This window comes from Tenebrio molitor, chromosome 1, assembly GCF_963966145.1.
Source record: "Tenebrio molitor chromosome 1, icTenMoli1.1, whole genome shotgun sequence".
In the NCBI taxonomy this organism is placed as follows: Eukaryota; Metazoa; Arthropoda; class Insecta; order Coleoptera; family Tenebrionidae; genus Tenebrio; species Tenebrio molitor.
The window spans coordinates 45,729,275-45,754,129 of NC_091046.1; the positions used below are offsets into that span (position 1 = coordinate 45,729,275).

A 24,855-nucleotide genomic window follows, 5' to 3' on the forward strand; every position below is an offset into this window, starting at 1 on the left:
CAAACAAAAATGCACAACAAAAGCATCATTTTGTTGGTTTTCGTGATAATAGTTTTGTGTTTTAAAGTGAATCAGTGCACGCACCTGAAGGGGACGTTCAAGAGCAACGAATTTTTTAAATTCCTGGTCAAATTCGGCTTCCAAAAAACTGACAGGCATCAGGCAGATGCAACCCACGGATACATTTTCGGGAACATCACATCAAAACAAAACTTTTCCGTACCTGTCACCTTCGCAGTATTACAGAGGTCGTATTTTCTCGATTATTATGAAAACAGGGTGTTGTACAACAAGGAGGAGGCGTGCAAACGCATGTTCAGTAAAATCAGTTCGCGCGCCTACGAGCACAAGTGCAACCCCAAAGGGCAAGACTACTTGCGCCAGATCCCTTGTCCCGAAGGGAAGTTGTGCGCCGACGAGGACAAAGAATGGAACGTGGTCAAGGGGCACCAGTTCACCTACGTGATCCAGGACTTCAAGCAGCCTTCGTACGAACATCTCGTCGTATCGACCCAGTCTAGCTCGTTGTTTGCAGGTTCTGGTACGTGTCGATGGCGGCGTGCTACCTCAACATGACCTCGTGCGAGTGGCACCACTACGAGCCCAACAGAGTCTACACCATCGACTACGACATTTGGCTCGTGAACGGCAACCCGAACGCGTCCTCTTACAGCACTCTGACCTACCAGTTTTCTTTCGACCGGCAAAACACGCTAGAGCTCTACCTCTTGTTTTGGCTGTGTTACATGGTGCTGGTTCCTCTGCAGTGTCACGCCGTGAAGACGCAAAAACACCCCGTCACGAAGCTCTTCACCGCCAGTCTTCTGCTGGATTTTTTAGCCCTGTGCTTGATCCTGATGCACACTTTGAAGTTCGCCCTCGACGGGGAGGGTTACCCCAAGTTGGCGATGGCCGGCGATATTTTCGACATCCTCTCGAGGGTAAAGCGCCCCGCAGCTCCGACGCGTTCTCAATCTGTCGTTTTCAGACGTCTTTCATGCTGTTGTTGCTGTTGCTAGCCAAGGGGTGGGCGGTCACTAGGTTGGAGTTGTCCTGGAAACCGCTGGTTTTCGCCATCTGGTTGTGCTACGGCATCGTGCACATCCTGCTCTACGTCTGGAACCTCGTAAGACACGCAACACTCCAATCGATTTAGTTTAGGCGAGAGAGCCGTTCGAAAGAGCGCCGCGAAATTCCAATTTCGCGTGATCATCAAAACTCAATATTACTTCATCATGGATTAAATTTAATTTTTCCGCAGACAGAAGTGGACATAATCGAGGACATCGACGAGTACCAGACCTGGCCCGGCTGGCTGATCATCGTCTTCAGGTCCTTGATCATGATCTGGTTCTTGTACGAGCTGCGCACGACCATGCTGTACGAGCACAACACCCAAAAGCTGAACTTTCTGCTGCACTTCGGCGCCTCCAGCCTGGTCTGGTTCATCTACCTGCCGATCCTGGCGCTGATTGCGCTTCACGTCTCGGCCCTGTGGCGGTTCAAGCTCCTCTTAGGCAAGCCGCCGCCCCCGAAGCAACCCCAATTCGTTATCGGTCACGTTTCAGGCATCACCTACTCGGCCGACTGCTTCGCGTACTGCGTGATGGCGCACCTGCTGTGGCCGACGCGGTCCGAACAGTACTTCCTGCTGAAGGGGCCCTCCTCGGCGGACATCGAGGAACTGGACGAGTTCAACGAGGCCCCGCACATCGTCAACAACTCCTACACGTCCCTCAGCACGATGAGCTCCATGGAGATTTGCAGATTCGAGGACGCGCCCAAGAACAAGGCCATCAATGCGTAAAACTTTGTGATTTACTTTTAAGATATGTGTTGACGTGTGACGACTACCACTGATGATTGTCAATTGTCTTGTACATATACATTGTTGGTTTACGAGTTTGTTGTCGGGTGTAGAAAAATGTTATTATGATGTTGCGCCAGACGGAGATGTTGCCAAAGACTGTCACGTTGAATATTACGAAAATTTTATCATTTCATGTCACACTGTATATACCGTCAACTGTTGTTTTCCGTCACACAATCCACGATATTATTTTTTTGCTCAATTATTTTATTATGTGATGTTATCTAGGATCAAATAGAAATTATGTTTACGTTTTTTATAAAAATACATTATAATTGAAAAAAATGTAAAAAAAGAAAACAGCGAAACGGCGTCCCACCAGAGTGAACCCCGACGAAGATTTTAAAACATTCTTATTCACATTTAAGAAGTCCCAATTGATTTCTCCGACGTCTCGTTGACGAGAAAAATACTTCCTTTGGGTGCTCGTTCGGGGGACCCCCGGCCCGTTCCCCTCGACCAATGTGAACCCGTGTGGCACTCGAAATTTGAATTTCAAGAATCAGCGACTGTACTTGTAACCAAACTAGCTGTAGTAAATTTCTAGTGCCAAGTGTTTGTCACGAGTATTCATACTTTTGTACCGTTTTTAACACTTCATTCTTTCAGCTTGTACCTAGTAGCAACGTACTGATTTGACCCCGTTGGAGAACCTACTTTCGTGTGATTTGCCGCAATTTCGTAATAGTTTGTGTCTTAGATTGTCAATTTTAACAACACATCGATCAATTTGAAAGTTTTAATGTAAAGTATTCTTATATCACAAATAAATGACTACAACAACTTGAGCGATTTAGTCAGCTCGTCGACGTCCTCCACCCTGTCCGGGCCGATCCCCACGGCCGTCAAAGTGCCTTGGTGCAGCTGAGTGCGACCCGCGTCGTAAATTGCGCAAGCGTTTAACTTGTGGGCGATGGCGTTGTCGTACAAGTCGGTCAAAGCGGCGTGAGAATCCACCTTAAGCACTACTTTGGGCTGGCCGCAAAATAACCAAGCTTTCAAGTGAGGACTTGATGATTTTGCGGCGGAAGCGTACAAGGACACGGCGGCGTGTGCCGCTTGCGACGCAATCTTTCCTTTCCCCATGTTGAGATCGCTTCGTACGATTATTACCATTTTAGTGTTGTGGCTTCCTGTCACCGCTTGTACAAACCTTTTGAACATTATACAAAACGTTACATAACCTTAAACCAGTCCTTGCTTTTTCTTGCGCTCGTACTCCAACATACACTTCTTGAAACTGGAGACTTGTTCCTGACACTTTCTCCAATCCTGCGTTTCGGCAATGCACTCCTGCACAAGAAAACAACCGTAACGAGTAGCCCCAGAGACAACATAACCTATACCTGGACTTTGTAGTGGTGGTCTACGCAACCGGTCTTTTTCAACATTTCCTCCACGGGGTCGGTGATTTCTTGCTTCCCATGAGTGGGAGTCATAATACAACAAGTTTAAACAGCTTTTCAAGTAAAATTCAAGCTTTTAAACACACATTACCCAGTTTTTCAAATGACAGTAGTACCAACCGGCAACAATGAAAAAAGATGTGACAACTTGAAACTTTTTCAAAAAATGCAAAGAAAATAGGGGAAAAAACTGGAAATGAAAGGTTTGGACGTTAAATATGGTGCAACACTAGCTGATGGTGATGAAGACAAGTTTTAAAGTGAAAATGTGGGTATTTGATTGAACAAATGGGAACAGAGTGGTCATCAATATGAAACATAAATAGAATTGTAATATAGATGACTAATGAGAAAACTGGCAGTGTGGCAAATTCCAAAATCGCTTATTTCAACCGCAGAAACCGCCCATTACGAACAAATCTGTTTGACCTCACTTGGTAACAGGAACCCGATAATTGCATCAAATTAGAAATGAATTAGTAACTGGGTTGTAATAACAGTCGTTACATAACGATTACATGTATTGCAAATGAATTAGCGACGACAAAAAATTGCCCATTTTAAATTTGGCGCTTTCGTTTGAATCTGTGTTGCCAACCCGACGCCACGAAACGCGTGATGACTAGTGTCAAATTTGTGGAAATTTCTAGGTTAATCGTCTGATTCGGTCCAAATAAAAATAATGACTGCACAGCCGCATTAATTTCCGATAGAAACCTTATCTAATCACAAATGGGGACGAGCGCGAGTTTATTTCAAATTATTAACGCGGCGGAGTGACGCAGTGGAGGTGTGTTCGGTAAACACCAGTTTTGAAGGTTATTCGTAAAGGTAAGTGGGACCGAAATACATTTTTAATATTATCTCGTCGGTACTAAACGAATTGTACGTTCAAGTACCATCGACGTTAAAAAAAAATAGGTGCCAATCGAGACCTGTCCGGTGTTGGTTGCGTCACAAATAATAAAAATTTTATTTGAACTTTTGGAATTTTTTTGCCTCGTTAGGACAAGTTTTGCAAGTGGGGATTTGCATATAGCGAATTTATTGTGGCGCACTTGCCGTGTAAGCAGGATCGAAGTCGCGATTTCGCCTTGATCGATAAGAAATTGGTAATAAACCGCGATAGCGCACTTGCCGCTGAAACGGTTCCAAAATTTGTAGTGGTGCAGGTCGGCCGCTTCAAGGTACAACTCGATTGTAATCGATTTTTCAAGTGTTAAAGTTCAAACTGTAGCGGAATGTTTGAATTGTTATCGCGTTTTGTTAATGGCCAGAGCCAACAGTAGTCGTGAAAAATTCCAACGGCAGTGATTTGTTTTGTGCAGAAGAGATGGTCACTTCCGACGACGATGCTCCCATGATCGGAGTAATAGACGCGGGTACCAGAACGGTACAATTTTGCGTTTTTCGGAGTCAGCACACGCAGGAAATCGCCGGACATGCGATCGACATCACGCAGCACACCCCCCAGGAGGGGTGGTTCGAGGAGGACCCCAACGAGATCCTCCAGGCGGTCAGGACGTGCATGTACAACGTCGTCAACCAGCTGGGCGACAAAGGTGAGGTTTTCTTGTGGGGTCAGGGTTTATCTGGCGGAAATTCGCGCTTCACCGGGTTATTAGATTGATAATCACGGTTTGCAGCCTGCAAAAACATCGTGACTATCGGGATTACCAACCAGCGGGAAACGACAGTTGTTTGGGATAGAACCACCGGAGAGCCCCTCTGCAACGCGATCGGTAACGCACCAACGAAATTCACGCGGCGCAACGCCTCTAAGACATGTTTCAGTGTGGAACGACATCAGGACCGACTCCACCGTCGACGTGATCCTCGCCAAAGTACCTGAAAACAACAAAAACTACTTCAAACCGCTGTGCGGCCTTCCGATCTCGCCCTACTTCAGCGCGTTCAAACTCAAATGGTTGATGCACCACGTGCCCGAAGTCAAAAAGGCCATCAAGGCCAAGAAGTGCCTCTTCGGCACCGTGGACACGTGGATTCTGTGGGTATGAGAGCGCGCCCCTCATTTCCAACATTCTCTACTTACCCGTCTGCAGAACTTGACGGGCGGTCCCGACGGTGGTCTTCACGTCACCGACGTCACCAACGCTTCGAGAACATTCCTCATGAACATCGAGACCTTCCATTGGGACCCGCTGCTGCTGCACACTTTCAAAATTCCCGAGGAGATCCTGCCCGAGATCAGGAGCAGTTCCGAGATCTACGGCAAGGTTTCGGGGGAGGATTTTCCCCTGAAAAACGTCCCGATTTCGGGGGTGAGCCAATCAATCGCGCAAATGAAAACAATTTTCACGACTGCGGTCATTTTCTGACCACATAGGCGTTTGACATTTCAATGACATTTGTTTCCACAGCTACTTGATCCGAATTCATTATCTGTCATTCGAGGTGGAATTTTATTTTTCCGACGAAAAAGAAATAAAAAAACATTAAGTAACAAAGTAAATAATCAAGATAAAATGTGGGCATAGTGTGGTGTCCCCGCACTCCCGCAGTACTTCAGAAAATCGGTACCATAAAATCTTACGAAGTTCTCGTGATATCCATAAACGACACTTTCCATATTTTTCGCCCGGAGTTTTGGATTAATTTTAGTGTTATATAACACTAAGCCGATTTTAATTGTTGTTTTGCTGCCTTGCGTCAATGCGGATTATCGCTATTAATCTCTTAATAAAGATTATTATTACCGGCAAACAATGTCAAAATTATGGAGCAATTACCATAATTCAAGGGGATCTAAACATAATTTGCAGTTATGAGAAAAAAACACAAGCATTTCTTTGTTTATTTTTATTAAATGAAAAAGGTTCCAGTCGAAATTTCATATAACTAATAAAAAATGTAATCGTTATTGACAGATCTGACCCTCATTTGACAGTTAAAGCTGTACGAAGCAAGTTACGAGGGGACTTTCATTTGTAAACTTTTTTAAGATATAACTGAAGGGTTTTTTGAGTTATATTGACAAGATGGTGCGTTCCAGATATTGGGTAACCAGCAGTCGGCCTTGGTGGGCCAGAGCTGCTTCAAGGAGGGCCAGGCCAAGAGCACTTATCGCAGCGGATGTTTCCTTTTGTACAACACCGGAACGAACGTAAGCCTAATCAGCAGATAAAACGTTGAAAGTAGTTCGACAGGTATCGGTTTGTTTAGAGAGTGCAATCGAGTCACGGTCTGGTGACGACAGTGGCGTACAAATTCGGGCGTTCCGCCCCCGTCTACGCGCTGGAAGGTCTGTGAAGCGTGGGAAAAAATCCCACTTCTGATGATGACGCGTTTCAGGTAGCGTCATGGTGGCGGGCTCGGCGCTGTCCTGGCTGCGGGACAACATGGGCTTCCTGAAGGACGTCCACCAGGACACCGAGTCGCTGGCCAAGGAAGTGTTCAACACGGGCGACGTGTACTTCGTCCCCGCCTTCACCGGCCTGTACGCCCCCTATTGGCGCAAAGATGCTAGAGGGTGTGTAAGTTTCTTTGTGACCCATAATTCGGCAAGACTGACGTGACCGCGCAGGATAATATGCGGCTTGACGGCCTTCTCGACGAAGCAGCACATCATCAGGGCGGCCCTCGAGGCGATCTGCTTCCAAACAAGGGACATCCTGGAGGCCATGAACAAAGACTGCGGCATCCCACTGACTAAGCTGAACGTGGACGGCAGACTGACCAGGAACGATCTGCTGATGCAGCTGCAAGCCGATATTAGCGGCATCCCGGTGGTCAGGGCGCAGAGCCAGGATATCACGGCTTTGGGGGTCGCCATCGCGGCGGGACAAGCCGAGGGGATCAACGTCTGGGATTGGGACGCGGTGGATCGGGAAGTGATCCCGAGCGACACGTTTCTGCCCACGACGACGGAGGACGGTGAGTGGGACAAGGCGAGAGGGCGGATTGTACGGAGCCGGTTTCAGAAAGGGACGCCAGGTACACCAAGTGGAAGATGGCCGTGCAGAGGTCGCTGGGGTGGGCGGTGCCCAAGAAGACCCTCACCATGACAGGTAAACAAATCTCACAACAAACAGTCACAACGGGTAGAAGTAAATTCATATTTCGTCATCAGGACGACTGTCATCCTGAAAATAATCCTCAAAAAACCCCAACCGCACCCTCAGCTAGAAATTTCGATTTATTTTTGAATGTTTCAAACACATCGGCGAAAAGTTTGATTAAATGTCATCTGTCATTTGTGTGTTGACACTTGACATGTCATGGCCCACTTCGTTTAACAAATTGATTTGCAAAGGCGTCAAAAATCAAATTTGACAGTTGCAACAAGCAAGATGTCCGATTGTTGATGAAATTAATGTTTTGAACGAAAAGCACGCCAGATCTCTATTATTCGCTTGATGTACGCGGTACAATTGTGATGTTGGTTTGATGGGGGTTGTTCAGAGGGAGAGAGTATTGTTTTCAGCCGACTTGTTTATCAATTTTGACGAACCGTTTTCTTGCAGATGAAAGGTACCGGCTTTTAGCGAGCATACCAGGAAGCCTATACATCATCGGCAGCTTCGGCCTTCTAGCTTTATCGGAATATCTATCGGCAGCGGGCAGGACAGCTTAATGATACTCATGACCAACACAACGACAAATAATTTATGATAAATGAATGGCTTGGCTGGACAAAGACCGCGCGTTTACGTTGATATTTCGTAGATCGTTTTATAATTTTTAAGATAAACACTTGGCAGTGGACAACTTAACATATTTTTCCTTTTTCTCTTTTTTTGTTGATACTTGGAACATATTTTGTTGCGTACTTAATCCAGTTGTTTTTCGTTAAAATAAACACATTCTTTACACATCGGTCTGTTTGATTGTGTGGGTGAAGGTCGACGATCGAGAGCGGGGCGGAATTAGCTATAATTTATTTCAATTATACATAAGAATTACATGGCGAAATATTTACATGAATAAAAAACATATAATAATTCATTTCAATAATTTATATACAGACTTTGGTTTGACGCTTTCCTGAGGAAACAATATTATTTACACGTTTCATATAGTAAAAAAACACCAGTTTAGGAATTAATTGGTAATTATTACTGTAAAAGTTCCACGGAGGTAAAATATTTGTAATAATTATACGTCGTAAGTTGTACTATTCAGTATCAAACAAATTGTCAGACTTATCGTGGCGCTCGTAAATTGTTAGTAAAAGGAAAAATCGAAGCGTATGTTTTTCATAAAAGGATTAAATACGTAGTAGATATGTTAAAATACTCTTTAAAGCATAGCAAAATATTGCATCATATTGGCTAGTCCAACCGGTTGACATTTAATCCGTAGGAATAATCGTCCGTCCTTAACAAAAATATTCTTCGCTAAAAGGACTATAAAAATAAGAATTCGATCGCGACTTTAGACCAAACCGGAACGGAACCCGAAACATTGACGATCATATTGATTTGCCTAACACCGATTTAGAATTAGGACTGGACACTTACATCACAAACATCGCCAGCAAATTTGATCGGCTCTTGGAAGAAGCAGCGGCGCGCGGCTAGTGGCGGGGGAAGCCGGCGGCGGCGGCGGCGCCCGCCCGTTTGCGCTATCCCAGCTTGGTGCCGAACTCGTGCAGGATGTCGCAGGCCATGTCGACGTTGTTCCTGGTGATGCCGAGCGCCTTGATGACGGCGTCCCGCGAGTACCCCTCGCCGACCAGCTTCTTGATGTAGTCCATGTTGAGGTTCTCGTAGGAGACGGCGCCGTCCTCGAGCGGGTTGACGCGGTGCTTGGGCGGCAGCTCCAGGTCGACGTTCTCGTAGACGGGGTGGCCGATGTTGGGCGTGGTGTTGGACTTGGGCGGCGCCGCCACCGGCTTGTGCCGCGACGAGGGGCAGCTGAGGTGGCGCTTGCCGCCGTCGATGATGGTATCACAGTTCGCTATCACCACGCCGTAGATGGTCTCCGGCGAGCTGAGCTCCAGCGCGGGCTCGGGCTCGGCGCTCCGGTGCATCTCCAGCATGGAGCTGCTCTTGGCGATCTGGGGCACCTCGATGGAGTCGTGCGTCAGGTTGGTCACCGACTGGGCCTCGTTCAGGCCCGACTTGTGCCCGTTGGCCGCGTGCAGCCCGTTCCGCACCGACGCCGTCGCCAGCTCGTGGGTGGGCGAGTTCTTGCGGGGCGGCAGCGGCGGCGGGAGCGACCCCATCGGCGTCACGCTCCGCCGCGCGCTCCGCGGGCTGCTGCCGGGGGAGATCATCGGGCTCGCCGACGCCTGCGGAAAGCCACGTCACGAGGGCCGCCGCTAGGTCCACAAACTTACCGAGATTTCCCCCCGAGGCGACAACGCCAGGGCGTGCAAGCTGCTCCCGGCGCACGTCCACAACTCCCCGACGTCCTACAAAACCACCGATTAATCAGGGGAACCACCCAAGCGTGCGGCAAGCGCGTGCAACCCTCATGCAGTGCCTACTTCAGGGAGGACTCTTCTCGGACGAGCAAAACTCCACAATCACTTACCTGGGCTCGAAGGACCACACAGACAAATTTTGCATTTCAACCAACTACAAAAACAAACACAACTAATACGAAAATACTCTATTAGAAAACTGTATTGTTACACAAACATAATGCTAAGTATTGTAGGCTTAAAATAATACAACTGTTATTGCTCTCGATCAGTTTTGGAAAATTGACAAATACAAAAAAAAAATCTGGCGGCCTTAACAGTAGCGCAACGGCTGCCCGCCAGTGTAATACTCTTTTGGTACTAAGTACAATAAAATAAAAATAAAAACACACCACCTTTGCTTACCCATATTGTTCTTTGTACAAAAACCTCCCGTTACATATTTTAATATGTTGGGTAATATAAGTGCGAGAGATGCGAAGAACTCCGTCGCGAGTGCCGATTCCTCAAGAGCTCGAGTGACATGCACGGAAAGAGGTCCGCCCCAAAGACGAGCTTTGGATGAGTCGTCGTCCGTGAGGCGGCGTGTCTCGCAGACAAAACAAACCCAGTGTATAAATAAAGCTAACGAAACAAGCACACACGAAAACAGGTAAATTTGAAGCACAGCCGAAAATAGAAAGGGATTCTTTCATTCAACATAGTCATTCGTGCTAGGAGGCTCGTTCACTACCTCAAACTCCATGTCGTCGTCGTCAATGTTGGCGGCGTTCGGCGAGCTCGCCGACGACGTCTTCGGCCTGTTGTGCGACTTCTTCGGGTCGAACGGGTCCACCACGATCTGCTCGGTGCCTTTGATCTCGGCCCTGCAGAAGGGACAACCCTGCCCGTCCGAGTCCTGAAATTCGATCAATTACACAAGAGCTCCGACAGCGCCCTCTCCACTCACGATCTGCCAGGCCGTCAGACACGGCGTGCAGAGCAAGTGCCCGCACGGCTCTATCCTGACGTCCTTGTCGTTTTCGGCGCAGATCTTGCACAGCTGGAATGTGCTGCCCATCTCGCAGTACAACTCGTATTGCTCCTGGGTGACGGCTATGTGATCCTCGGGGGTGGGCTGCACCGCCCACGACAAGTCCGGATTCACAGATCTTCCGTCCGGGTATAGATAGCTGCAATTCAGATGTGTCGTGAGACGACTCCTGCTCCGTCTTCGGTGAACAAAGAAAAGAAAAGAGGAACGAAATGCGGAAAGCAAACGGGCTACTTACAATCCCTCCCTGTGGCCGTCGAGGAGGGCTTGGATCAGACTTTTGTTCTGGGGTATCGTTTGGAGGATTTCACCCTCGGACGTGACGTAACCGATGGCCCACTGGCCCAGTCTCGTGCAGGACAGCCTGAACACGTAACTTCCAGCTTTGTTGATGTAGCGCTGCAGTCTTAATTTGACTTCGTCGTAAGTCAGGAATGCAACATAACCCGGATGAGTGACCGCCAGTATTTGCCAGTTCCTCAACAATGTCGCCCACGGTTGGAACAACCTGAAACGTCACACCAGTCAGCAAAGAGGTGAAAAGGGACAAGGGAATTTACGAAACTATTTTATTCCACGTTGCAGAACCGATAGGTACGTTGCTTTGTATTAAAGTTTAAAAAACGTCGAAGGAAACCGTAGAGTTTTTCTTTTGTCTCGAATGCATAAATAACGGGCCTTCAAATAAATTTATATTTAGAGCAACCTATGGAAATTCAATTGTTTGCAACATTTTTCCAGCGTAGAAAATGACACAAGAGACGTCTGACATTTTAACGAAATAAAATTAGGTTAGAAAATATTTTAAATTTTTGTAGTGCATTCCCCCTCCACGGAATATGACAATATGAAACTGGGAAAAAGCTTACTATGTAACCTGTGTAACTCCGGAGAATAATTGGTTACTTACAAAAATTACTTTACATTGTTAACAGAATTAGAATGTCGCCTACGCCTACTCTAAATATATAGTCGTTTTCAATGACATCCGTGCTGTCAGTGTCGTTTTTAATATGTTGTTGCAGATTGTACAGACACATTCATAACCAGTATTCAGAGTATAAGAAAATCCTAGTTAAAAAAATGTCAAACAAGAAATTGAGGTTATGGTAAAAGAAAATTTATATTTCGTGAAACATCAACAGCAAACAATAAAACTCAATCTTCAACATGGTGTAAAACATGGTTAAAAGTCATCCTCGGAATCTGAATCAGACTACATATTTGCTTAGCTTTGTCGGAAATCATAGATAATAATTTGAATTTGCCGCGTGAAGGTAAATTACCAAATCAGGAAATTCAAAATTACTAAACTGAAACAGTAAATGATGCCAACATACTGTCATGCTGACAGCACGGATGTCATTGAAAACGACTATATATTTATTTGAAGGCCCGATATATTGAACAGAATGTCTTCATTTAAAAAATTAGTTCTCATTTGAATTTTCTTTCTTTAGTACAAAAAGAATTATTATCGTTCGAGCAAAAAAACTCTTCGACGGAAGTGCAGCTGCTTGCATAATGTCAAAATAATGATTGACAATTTTTTTTTAAAAACTTACTTAAAAATGTGTTTGTTTCTTTAATGACAATTTCAAAAATTTTGTAGTGATAGGTGCACTGAAAAAAAATGGAATTTTTGAGATTTAACAGTGAAACCAGGAACTCCATCCCATCCATTGAATTCAACGTTGCACCATTGTGCAAGAAATTCCCACACTGTTTAGACCAGCGGTTTCGAACATTTTTTTTTGTCGTTCGGAAATTGTTATTTTATTTGTTTAATTGAAATAAGGAGCTACAATAATTTAATGTCTTTTTAAAAAAAGAAATGAGAAGAAATAAACAAAAAGAAAAAGAAATTAAACTTCAGACTTTTAGAACTGCAATGCAAAAATATATGACCTGAGCTGACGGAAGAGAAATAAGCGAGGCGAGATTATCACACAACGATATACTCGGCACAAATTTATCGTAACTGTGCAGCTCCCAGACGTCATATCGTGAAGAAACAAAGTAAAAAATCCAACCAGGAACTTTCCCTTTATAATGAATTGTATTGTTTGAACAAAATCGATCTGTCAGTTTTTCCCCCAGAGAACCACGCAGAAAAAAAAATCTAAAAACTGCCAAAATGTCTTCTATATCGCGCAGGCAACCCAAAATGTTCGAGTACTTTTGCACCTGTAGTCTCTCGACTGTCACCTGTCACGCCCCGAAGGCACCACAGTTTCGGAACCTCTCTTGTGCGGAATCGCCAAACGCGACTTCCTTTTTTCCCGTCGCCAATCAGAAATCTTTCGGGTGAACGAACTGCATCCTGCCAGATCTGGCCGAGATAATGCAGCCTTCTTCGTTGCATATTCATAAGGATAAGAATTTTTCCCGCCGCCCAAAATTTCGCCCGAATGAAAATATGGAAACGTCCGGCGGCGGTACCGACCTTGTGAAAACGTCGAACTCGAAGTTTGATATGTAATCGTTGCAGGTGAGGTCTATGGTGGACTTGAGGGCCATGGCTTCCAGACCGGAACTGATCGGGTGGACGTTGTTCAGTTCTTGGCGAAAAAGCTTCCACGGCACCAACGTGCTGCAAACAAACAAACCATCAACTCGTTTAAGAGCCTCAATCGAACCGACAAATAAACAAACAAACATTTCACTTCCTTTGACGCAAATTGCGCCTCGAATAAACACCAGAAGCGTTTAATTGGCTCTGGTCGCGGAGAGTGCGACCGCAGATGTCACCCCCGGTGCCATCTGCCCGGAAAAATGACCCCCGAATCCGGGAGGTCGCTTTGCGATTTCCGACGGTACAATTTGGAAGGAACCGGCGGCTCTATTTTTAGGCGGCCGCTTCCGTTTTTCGCCGCAAATATTATGATAAAATTTATCTGTTTTATGACGGGACGGGGGCATGCATGTTACCTTCCCGCATATCCGGGATGCGTGCATTGATTAAGAAACGTGTGCAAGGAAGCTGACTCACGTGGCGATATATTTAAGGACGTGCACGTGGGCGACACGGAAGGGTGGTGGGTGGAGGGATCCCGGACGGGGGGAAATAGACAGATAATTCACGACGATCGACGGCGGCAATGAATCGTTCACTTCCACCGAACTCCTCGACTTCTTCTGGACTCTCTCAACTCCACATTCCTGCCCGCCCCTTGCATTGTCCACGTTCCCGCGATGCAGGCTGTTAAATATTGAGCACACAACGCGCCTCCTTTGTGGACAATGGAATGTTCGCCTCGGAGGTGTTGCCCAACCGCCATTGTCTCTGGTCAACCGGAGTTTAATTAGGAATCGAGACAGGAAGTGACGCCGCATCGATATTTTTTAATTGATCTCTTCTGGGAAGGTGATGCACCACACACGCCTCGAATTACTTTTGCCGCGGTGCGCGCGTTGTGAACCGCAGACTTCTTGCCCCAGGTTCGATCGATAATTTCCCGTGGAGGTCGTAAATGGATGAGTGGCTATATCGACAGGCAATTTTCAATTAATCAATTAGGCATCCTGTTACGGCGTAATTACCACCTACCTAACGATATTTGCGCACGAGACGCACGGCAAGGGGTAGCTCGGCGGAAACGGACCCTCCGGACACGCGAAAACAGCGTTTTCCACAAAGTCAATTTGACGTTCCACGAAAATTGTGCGTCGGAGGTTCGCGGAAAGCGGACGCGGATTCGTTCTTGTTGTTCGTCGACGGTCTAGAATCCTAGATGGATTTTTTTTTTTGAAAATCAACATGAAAGGCGGACGGTGTCACGACGGGGAGATCCTGTTCACCACGCGATCGCGCTGAATGTCAGATGGTTTTAGTAGGAAAGTTGTCAATTAATAACAGTAATAACAATAAGCGTAATGATAGGTTTAGCGTTTACAGCAAGAACGTTCAATATGCATGACACATGTCAACTTAATAAAGGACAACAGAATATGTTGACTGAGATCTTTGCAACGTAAATAACTTAATACTAATCCAGGTTTTCATAAAAAAAGACCCAAGGAACTTGAAAAAGAACCAAAATGCTTGGAAAAACAAGAAAGAAATCATCGGAGAGAAAAATTCGTTGGATTTTAAATTTAAGTGCAAGGGAATTTCCAAATTTCCATATACATTTTTTTCTACTTCTTTCGAATGTTCTCCAAGTTAGAGCATCAGAGTAAGCACATTTGCCGTTATCAAAGTTGCGTTTTATAAAGGGTCAATTTTATCCTCGTTGGCTGTGCCACATTTTTCGAATTTTTCAAGAAAGGTCTGTTGTCATGATATCCTCCAAAGGAATAAAGTGGGGAAAAAAAGAAGAATGAAAATGAATACCTAAAGTCCATTCAAAAATCAAAAAACCACCATCGTCGCATTTTCCTCGACAATTACTATCGGCAACGCTGTGTAGTGTAAAATTTGGTGAGTCTTGTAATTTTGAGGTTAAATGTTTATTAAGTGTCTAGTTTTTCTGGGTATGTTTAAGTAAAAAATAATAAGAATCAATAAATAAATGAAACGTGCTGCTAATAAAACAAAGCAATTCAATTTTAATTTGAATCAAATAAATGTCATAATTTATAGTTACCAACATAGTATGAAAAAATATCTACCTAGGGTTTTTTAAATTTTAACAACCTAAAGCAACAGGTGGTGGTTTTTTGATTTTTGAATGGACTTTATTTATTTTTTTTTTTGGGTACATTTTCTGTTTCTCCCTTTGTTCCACTGTGACTTATCCCTACTTCTATAATTTTTTAAAAATTCTTTTGCATCGTATCTAATTATAACACGCTATTATGATTATAAGTAAATGTATTTTTGAACTCATTACATTCAAAACGACATTTCGCGACAGCATAGTAGTGTACTATTAGTGGTCGAACGCTATTTTGAAGCACTAGTGCGCGAAATCGACGTTTGAGCACTATAGTCTATTTTTTCCTGGTAGGCGGTTGCGCGTGCCATTTTCCAAATCCTGCAACGAAATGCGACCTGCCTATTGGTTACTCTATTCTAATAACCAATAGGGAGGTTGTATTTCGTTGCAGAATTTTGTAAATGGCGCGCGCAACCGCCTACCAGGAAAAAATATACTATAGTGCGAATGCTTTTTGGATGATTTTGAAGCACTAGTGCGCGAAATCGACGTTCAGGCACTCGTGCTTCAAGATCATCCAAAAACATGAGCCTTTTTGAGCATTCTGAAAATAATTTGACTTGATAATAATAAAGTCTGGTTTATAAAACGCCATTTCTCCAATTTGGATGATAAAAAATTTCGAAAAAGTGAAAATAAATCACTATTAATTCGACTGACACTTTGGCAAGCGCCATCCTATTCACAAAGAATATACAACAAATAAGACATAATGTTCGTCGAGAAGACGTATTCGGCACATTCGTGCAAATGAAGCACTCGTTCCTTCGTCGCTCGTGCCTCAAATAATCCGCGGAAAATGTCTTCTCGCACTCATTTCGTAACTAACTATTTCGAACAATTTTTCAGTTCCCGTATTAATATTTGGCGTTTCTTGCATTTCACATATATCCAGCGAATAAGACAGATTTACGAGCACCCCCCTGAGGTACATCTAAATTAATAATACTGATTAGTACACTATTCCTTCCTTCTTCGTACCGATCTTTTTGTATTTTCTTCGCATCATAATGCATTCACTTACATGTCATTCCTCAGACTTCTAATTTAAATAATAATATGTTGCAGCAAATCCAAACAAAATGTTTCAGAGAGGTCAACAAACGCACTAGTGCAATTTTACCCTCATTAAGTAAATCTTTGTAACACGGCTTGTTAGGTTTTCATGGCCACACAAAATTCCAAATAAAACTCCTTTCAAATTTTAATTTACTACCATTTCTAGTCAAACGGGCAACATTCTGTCGTTAAAGAATTTTTTACGAGATATGCATGAGCAATAGTAATTAATTCGTACATACGTCAAACGTGAATTCTTCACCGCAGAAATATTTGCTCGCGCAATTCATGCTTCGTTTTGATTCTCGACCGGAAACGGTGCTCCAGGATCCGAGATCTTTTGCATAATTTTATAATTCCATCTTGGCGAACGATCTTATCTACATGTTCTTGCCCGCGCTTTAAAATTCCGCCGTGGCAACGGAAAACTCGACTACGAGATGATTTCTTATTCATTTTTTCGTTTCACGTCTTTGTATTTTTTACGAAGTGTTTTCACTGGTGTGGTTCGATACGGCTTTCGATGCAGGGCAAATATCGAAAATCTACATCGTCTGAGGACAGATAATATTTGATGGACAAACACTGAACCGCTTCGAGGACTCTTCTGTTTTATTAGTTGCTGGTATGTCGACTGTGCGCTCACGTACAGCCCGTCGTAAAAGAACAATCTCTCTTGCGGTTGTCCCTCATCATTTCTGTGAGCTCCGCGTTTCGTGTCTTTGCTTTGTTCTTTCTTAATAGCCTGTCCCGAGACTAAATATTCAATTTTGAGTCGTTCCCGGTTCCAACCTAATTCGATTATCCTTCGAGATTTGCGAAATTTACATTGTTGTTTTTTCCCACAACCGTTCCAAAACACGACATCCAGTTAACGGAACCTCGCCCATTTATTTTGATTTGTCGGAATATGTTGTTTTGGAAATTGCTCCCCTCCATCTCCGTTATTGGACGATTCCGTTGATTTTATTTTGTCTTCTCGTGGAAAACCTCTCTCTCTCTCTCTCTCTCTGAAAGGGGAAATATTTTCTTCGGACGGATTTTCACAATTAGATTCCGCATTTCACCTCGACACGTGACACGGGAGACTGTTTATTTGCACGTGTTTAGGCCGTTTCTGTCAGACCAAATTGAATTTTTATTTCTTTTTCGTGTTTAAACTCCCATTGTGATTATGTTTTTTCACCAATAAAAAATTGTTGGTTTAATCTTCAAATGAGTCAATTGAAGCAATATGGGAGGGTCAAATGTCAAATAACATTATCCAGTCGTGGTATCAGTGACGAATTCGGTTATCTTAGTCATCCGAGTCCAAATACAGTGGTCAATATTGGCGTAAAAGTCGGTCATAAACAAACCATTTCGTTCCTTGTTGGGTAAAGGAACACATCAAGTTTTATTAATCCGGGTGGAATAAAATCGCGAAGAAAAAACAATTTCGTAACTTGAAAAACGATTCTGTTAACATCAGAAAGAATTTTTTTTGCGTTGGGGTCATAAAACAAATGTAATAAACAGAAAATTCCAGTCCAGATTTCAGCAAACTGCATTTCAACAAATTTTTCTTGTACACAACAGAGAGTGCAAACGAAAATCCACAAGTTGACTAGATTTCAAAATATAAAACTGAAATTTGGCAAACAGTTTGGAAAGTTTGCTAAACAATTATCAAGAAGAGTTAATTTATTTTAAGAAAGTTAATGACAGATACTTTGAATATCTCTTGGTGAATGAAAGCATTTTGGAAACGCGCCAAGATATTTCTTATCCTGTTTCTTTTAACTGAAACGATCGATTTACAGTTTTTTCTTAAGAAATCGCTTGAAAGGCGTTTCGCTCTCAGGAATAAAGTTCAATTAATCAGAAGAACGTTAACTGTTTTGGACCGTACTTAAGAGTTTTTCCAACATAGTGCAACATTCAAAACAAAAGAATTTAGCAGAATATGCTAAAAAACTATCCCACAAAAAAAAATAACTGCATCTTAGCAAACTTCTAACAAAACGCAATCGGTAAAAACTCCAAAAGATTTCAAATTACGCCCCTGAAGACTCAACGAAGATATTAGTAATTTGTTAAACATGGGTGCATTTAAGTTCCTAGCACCAAACGAAATAACTAGAATGTCCTCAACATTCCTCACAGCATTTTTTGTATTTCTTGAGGAAAATATGTGTCGAATGCGATAACAGATAAATATTTTTTGACCTGCACACTTAGTGATATCTTATCTAGAAAAAAAGAAAATTCTTGAAATGAATTCTTGGAAAGCAAATGAAAAACAAAATTACGTTGGACAACTCCGAAAGGAAAGAATCTAGTTTAGGGTATGCCATGAAATAAATCATTTTATTTTACAGTTTTAGGACTTTATTTCACACTTTGGTACACTCGCTAAATTTACACATTTGTACAAAAATTTAAAAAATACACTATGTACCAGTAAAATATCTAACAGTGCTTCATATCACTTTCACCATCGTATTCACTCATTTTATGGAAATGTGCACACTTTAACGTGCTTTTGATTGTTATGAGATGGTTACAGAAAAAATTAATACCACAATACGTTTTATTATTTTTTCGTAATATTAATTAACAGAGACAACAAAATTAATACGCAACTTGTGTACAAAGCACTTCTTTACTTGTAGACTCGCTGCGCTCGTGCGTGTAAGAATCCCACTTACTACAAATAAAGCAGTACTTTACACACGTGATGCGTAAATAACTAGTTTACCTAGATGGACTCAAAAAACTGATATTTTTATTTAGCCCTGCAGAAAAAAAACCATCTAGACCCGTAACAAATAGTCCAAAAACTGTTTTATTTTCTGCCAAAACACTCCTTTCTGCTTTCGAACAATCTCGTTTCGAAAAACTTTTTTATTTTCGCCTTTCTGCTTTCGAACAATCTTGTTTCGAATTCTGAAGTAAACAAACACAATGCAACCCCCTTTGAACATTTTTTTTTTTGTCTTTTTTGCAATTTCGCCGTAAATATTTTGTCACGAAGTTACATCCCACGCTAAAAAATTAACTTGCCCTCTCCCCCACAGAACGACTCCTGCGGGAGCGCACGTCCCTCTCGGACCGTCCCCGTCCCGGAAAATTTCGAAACCGCCCCCGAAATCGTCGGAGCGGCACCCACCCTCCTAAAAAAAAAATAAGAACACACGCACGTGCACGCATCCCGTTCGGGATCGATCGCAGACGGAGGCCGCGTTTCGGCTGTTTAAAATTTGGTCGGGGGGCGGCGAAGGACGGCAAAAAGTCAACAAACACGCGAGCCGCCCCCGCACACCGGCGACGATTCTTGAATGGGAGGCGAAACCTTGAGTGTCCCGATTAATTTTTCCCATCTGGAAATAAACAGGCCAATTATCGGGACGTCTGGAAAACTCCCGACGCCCCGTCCAAGCGTTCCCGGCGTCGTCGGCATGAATGGGCGAGAGCGAGCGGGGACGGCCGTCCTACTACGTCGAAAGCGTTGTGAAATTGTATTTTCGGTCCGTGCACGTAATCAATATTTCATTGATGCCCACGCGGCGTCGGGCCCGCCTCATCGCGACTGTGGCGGCGGCGGCGCACGTTCAAAATTGAATGGAGCGGCCTTCAAAAAAAAAACCAACGCATTTCTCGTTGTCTTCCTCTATTTATAGGAATTGGACGGCCGCGAAAACATTTAATGTACGTTGTATTTTGACGGTTTTTTTTTCTCTCCTCCGACGCTCTTTATTATTTTGTTTTCATTGCGATCCCGTCATAAATGGCAAATCTTTCGGGGAAAAATGAGAAATCACCGCGCTGATTTCAATCTCCTTTCCTGGATTAAATTTGTTTTTGACTTGGGGCGGAAAAGCCGCAACATTCGCCGCATTTTCCTCCATTATGAAACGAGAAAATCGTGTAGGAAATAAATTAGAATCCCTCTTTATGTTTCGATTTTATAGAAATCTCCCGGAGTAATTACCCAAGTTTTTACATTTGGAATGTGGAATAATAACGAGGCTGTATCGAAAATGTTGCAAATGGACCGTTATTCGACTGGATTTATTAATTATCGGTGTTGAGTGTGTCACGACCTTGGCGCCAACAAAAAATTAAAAGAGCTCTTTGTTCGGGTTAATTGCAAGATTATTAAAACAAAAAAACGACAAAAAGTTGTATCGAACTGAAAATATAACAACACGAACGATATTTTGCTCAGAACTACGATTTTCGAAGGAAAACATTTTGCCATTCCATTTATTTTCAGGTTTTAATTCAACTTTGATCACCACGGAAACAACTGTTATCGACAGTGGTTGAAAATGTGGTTGACGTCGAATTTAAGCGAAAATACTGTTACTGAAATAACGTTAAAGTCGAAATTAAAATTTCGTTCAAGTAACAAAATTAACGACGAACGACTCAATCTCAGACCGATATTAGATTCTTCTAATCTTGACATCTTAATTTAGTAATTAAAGATTTGGAGTGAACGCGAAACTAAACGACATACTCAACCGAACAAGTTTTTTTCTTAAAGAATATCTGGTTTCTAAAGAATCTGAGCGATCTTGAGAGGACGTTCAAACTTCTTTAAAAAATAGTTAAGAAGATTGCCAAGCTTTATTTTCCTTCACTCCCGCTGAAAAAAAAACGTTTTCTCTACCTTTGGAAAACAGGCATTTTCTCTCTTGTTTTAGGGTCGAAAGTATCCTACGGTGTAAAAATAAAAACGCCAATATTATTAAAACAGATTCCAGATATTTTGAATATGATTTTAACGTTTTCGGCTCGTTTAAAAAAGAAGCGAAAATGATCTGCAACTTTTTGGCATTCGTTTCCGTCGTCCATTTTCGATATTTCAAGGAACGATTTCCTCCGAATCAATACCAGAATCCGTTTTTCAGCAATTTCTAAGAACGAAACACGACTGGCGAGTTTAAAATAAACTATTTATAAAAGGCAACCTTGCTAACGGCAAGTGTGCTTACTCTGATGCTCTGATTTTGGGATACATTAGTTCAAATTTTAAAGGTTTTTTTTTTTTAAACACACGAAGGTAGCATTGTTTTAATTTGCATACGTGGGGACTAAAGTGACATTTTCTTCCCCCTTCCTTTACAGCCTTTACAGGACACGATATCTACACTTTTTCTCTTGGCATTTTCTTCTTCTCCTCCTTGACCCTGATGTCAATTTGTATTGTTTTTCTATGCACGTGTGATGCTAGATCACCCTGTAGGCTTTGAACTGTATTTGTTTTAGGAAAAATATTGTTTAATATTGATATTTTGGAGTTTTTACGCAAGTTTATTTCCTTTATCATCATTTTTCATTTCTTTATCTTCCACACTTGTTATATCGATGGTTTTGTGTCAATAAATTTCAAAAGTACCATCTTATCGCAAAAAAAAATTAAACAAAATCTATTTATTAGAAACCAAACGAAAAACAAATTTAACTTGAAGTTGATAGATAACCATCAAGAGGAAAAACATCTTGCTCGACGCCTTGCTGTTTATCGTAATCGATACAATCTCCAATAATGTAGGTTGGAATTGTGGTTAGTGTTACTGGGACTATTAAGACACTAAAAGAAGCTCCTCACCACCCAGTTCTATTAAAAGATAACTGTTTTAATAAATCGATGCACTACAACTGCAGATATTGTGCTTACATTTGATGTCATTAACGTATGGCGTAACTTCATTAACTGTCAAACGTCACTTATTCAAAGAAGAAGCAGCGGTGTAAACCACGGCCTGTTTTTCCACGAATTTTTTGAGCATTTGTTATACACTGACAGAATTTTTTTGAACATTCGTTATACACCCACATAAAAAAAAAGAAGTCAAAGTTTATTGACGAGGCAAATTCGCATGTCTTTCTATAATCTTATCGTCTGTTTCGAAGAATTTCAGAGACATTTTCCCGTAAAAGTAGTTGACCATTCTTATGACGACGTTTGCCGATTTGTAAGGAAAACTGTTGAATTATTTAGAGAAGTATTGAAAGAAGAACCGGTAGCAGAAGACCAAACAAACGAACAGCTGAGGGAAATTATGAAAGCAACTCCATCCACATTAATTCGAGGGCTTCGTATTATCAGGCAAATAAAGAAATAAGCTACGACATACGCTTTTTCGTTCATACTCCGTACTCGTACACTTTTAATACTGATTTTCAATTTTTTCTTCGCGCCGTATTCAAGCTTTGATTGGCCGAATAGACAACTTTGCAGCTGTCCATAATTCTTTTAAGACGTTTTGAGATTTCCAAAGTAGATAAAAACCCAACATTGAGATCGATTAAAAAAGATTACGATTGACGACCTCACTGTTTCTAATTCGTTATAGCCAATCAATTGGATTATCTGCTCGGCAAATTTTTTCTTACACAATTGATTATCCTCTCGAAACGCAATTGCGCATTTCCCAATCGAACTGCAATTTTCCGTAAAAACAATTCCCGGAGGTCAGACCAAACGAGCGCACTGGCTCGACTGTACTTGTGCCAATTTCCCGATCGATGTGAAAGTCTTTAGATCCGCGCGTCACACTAGAATGTCCTCGACTCCTCCGCGCGGCATTGCCGATGGCCGATCCAAATTCTTCGTTGAATCAGCGCCGTCACGATGCAATAAATCGTCCGGATTCCCCGCCAACGGGGGGTGGTGTCGGATTCCTCGGCACTGTTACCTGTTCGGAACCGTTCTTCGCCGGGGTCAATCAAGTGGAAGATAGACCAACTTTCTTCGGCGGCCCGTTACGTAAATCATCGCCGAAATAATAACAGTTTACGGTTTATTCACCCGTGGACGCATCTCTTCGTGGGCCATTAATTTTTTTGTTTTTTTTTTTATTATCGATTCGAAACGAACACACGTCTGAATTAAATAAATAATTCTGACGTCGGTTCATTATTAATTCGAATCGTGGGCGCACTTTGTGATCAATTCAAGTAATTGGAGGTTGGCATGCTGGGTAATCTATTTTTAATTAGACAATGGAATGGGGGTGGATCTGAGTACTTGTGTGTGGGGCAAGTGAGTCAGGGGCGCCAAGATTTCCAGCGTCAAGTGGACGATGATAATGTCAATGAAAAATCGACCAATTGCACCGATACCCCTTATCGCGCGCTTATCACTCTCATTGCATAAGGTCCATTTGCGCCCGAATCGTTGCAATTAGTCGCCGTACGTGGGAATGATCGTCTCATTGTTTTTTTCTTCTCACGATTCGGCCCGGTCGTTCCCACGAGAGCGTTCGGTTAATTTACCTGTTTCCAAAGTTGGTCTTCCAGAAATCTGCAGCGTCCGACTTGGTGATGCGAAACTGGTCCCCCGCGAACACCCCGTTGGGGAACAAGGCTTTCAACTCACTTAACATATGACTAAACACTAAACTGAGCTTGGTTAAGTTTCTTCTGTAGTGCGAGTTCTCGTCGAACATCTTGTCTTTGCCCTCCTTGAACAGTTTGATCGCTTGCTTGCACTTCCGCATCAAATTGATGATGAATATGTGGAAATGTTCGTTATTGTGTAGGGCGATCATGTTATCCTCGTATTTGGAACATATGAATCGCAATCTCTGATAAGTGTCCGGCAATATATCTAAAATAAAAGGGGGCGAATTTTTCAAGTTCATCTTTTGATGTTGGCACAGTTTCACTACTTTGTCCATCAGTTTGGACGTTTTCTCTAAAGTCCTTTTGTCGGCCGCGTACTTCTGGTGGGTCACGGCCTCCGAAAAAGCACCCTGTAATTTTGAAAATATCGTACAAAAGTTCTTATGCTGGACTGGACGATTCCGGCCTGCCATTTTGAAGTGTGCCGGTGACCTCACACCCCAAATTTAAACGCACTATCGCACACGATCCTCTACGACCGACATCTTATTACTTATTAGTAATTTAAAACACTTAATTAATTAACTTGAACAGTAAACATTCGCAACTACCGTCGACACTCATCGTTGACATTTTTGCTACACACCGATCTGAAGTTGGCGAGGACGGAGGACGCGCATCCAGGACCGGACGGGGCAAGTATAACGGTACCTCATACCACGACGAGCTTTAAAGCCCCCACCGCCCCCAAAACCGTCACTAAACGCGCACGTCAAACTCCGAGTCATAAAAATTCAAACAAAAACAGCCCAAATCATCCGACAAGCCTGGACAATGAAAAACAGTAGACCAATCAAGATTGAGATAAGGGGACTTTATCTACAAATCAAATTCTTGTTACTTGACTTATCAACACAGACTGGCTCTCTGATTTATCTACAGTCCATTGCACTCGCTTTCTGTATTTGTCATTTCAAAAATAAAATTCCATCTGTGCGACTTTGACAAACAACAAAACAAACAATCCGTCCCTGCTCCGCATCGACGACTAACTTGCTGCGGCATTGCTGCCAACCCACCATCTGTCATTCGCAGCTTAG

General features: G+C 42.9%; 5 protein-coding genes across 8 annotated transcripts; 2 read left to right on the forward strand and 3 right to left on the reverse strand.

The window, feature by feature from the left end:
- The first annotated feature begins 9 nt into the window (after positions 1 to 9).
- LOC138137944 (transmembrane protein 145) lies at positions 10 to 2,653 on the forward strand. Its single transcript, XM_069057563.1, has 5 exons — positions 10 to 488; positions 536 to 941; positions 989 to 1,126; positions 1,262 to 1,517; positions 1,569 to 2,653. Exons 1-5 carry the CDS (start codon positions 10 to 12, stop codon positions 1,805 to 1,807), a joined length of 1,518 nt encoding a protein of 505 aa, XP_068913664.1. The 3' UTR covers positions 1,808 to 2,653.
- On the reverse strand, positions 2,645 to 2,986 carry LOC138132626 (peptidyl-tRNA hydrolase 2, mitochondrial-like). The gene has a single exon (XM_069050245.1). The coding sequence runs from the start codon at positions 2,984 to 2,986 to the stop codon at positions 2,645 to 2,647; it is 342 nt and encodes a 113-aa protein (XP_068906346.1).
- Positions 2,842 to 3,727, reverse strand: LOC138138182 (cytochrome c oxidase assembly factor 4 homolog, mitochondrial). The gene is made up of 2 exons (XM_069057977.1): positions 3,217 to 3,727; positions 2,842 to 3,163 (listed from the first exon to the last, which is right to left on the reverse strand). The coding sequence occupies exons 1-2, from the start codon at positions 3,307 to 3,309 to the stop codon at positions 3,056 to 3,058; spliced, it is 201 nt and encodes a 66-aa protein (XP_068914078.1). The 5' UTR covers positions 3,310 to 3,727; the 3' UTR covers positions 2,842 to 3,055.
- A 224-nt stretch (positions 3,728 to 3,951) lies between these two features.
- Positions 3,952 to 8,108, forward strand: Gk2 (Glycerol kinase 2). Its single transcript, XM_069057541.1, has 11 exons — positions 3,952 to 4,107; positions 4,605 to 4,838; positions 4,923 to 5,018; positions 5,071 to 5,288; positions 5,340 to 5,558; positions 6,290 to 6,400; positions 6,460 to 6,538; positions 6,589 to 6,766; positions 6,821 to 7,170; positions 7,218 to 7,304; positions 7,761 to 8,108. Exons 2-11 carry the CDS (start codon positions 4,610 to 4,612, stop codon positions 7,868 to 7,870), a joined length of 1,677 nt encoding a protein of 558 aa, XP_068913642.1. The 5' UTR covers positions 3,952 to 4,107; positions 4,605 to 4,609; the 3' UTR covers positions 7,871 to 8,108.
- Positions 8,109 to 8,159: 51 nt separating this feature from the next.
- Cbl (E3 ubiquitin-protein ligase CBL) lies at positions 8,160 to 24,688 on the reverse strand. 4 transcript variants are annotated; one of them, XM_069057474.1, is made up of 8 exons: positions 24,082 to 24,223; positions 23,687 to 24,020; positions 13,144 to 13,290; positions 10,936 to 11,205; positions 10,614 to 10,875; positions 10,398 to 10,562; positions 9,578 to 9,652; positions 8,160 to 9,529 (listed from the first exon to the last, which is right to left on the reverse strand). In XM_069057474.1, exons 2-8 carry the CDS (start codon positions 23,959 to 23,961, stop codon positions 8,861 to 8,863), a joined length of 1,863 nt encoding a protein of 620 aa, XP_068913575.1. In that variant the 5' UTR covers positions 23,962 to 24,020; positions 24,082 to 24,223; the 3' UTR covers positions 8,160 to 8,860. The 4 variants fall into 4 exon arrangements, with proteins under 4 accessions (XP_068913575.1, XP_068913550.1, XP_068913557.1 ...); XM_069057449.1 differs by having other exon boundaries at positions 23,687 to 24,688; XM_069057456.1 differs by having other exon boundaries at positions 10,614 to 10,836; positions 23,687 to 24,593.
- Positions 24,689 to 24,855: the final 167 nt, after the last annotated feature.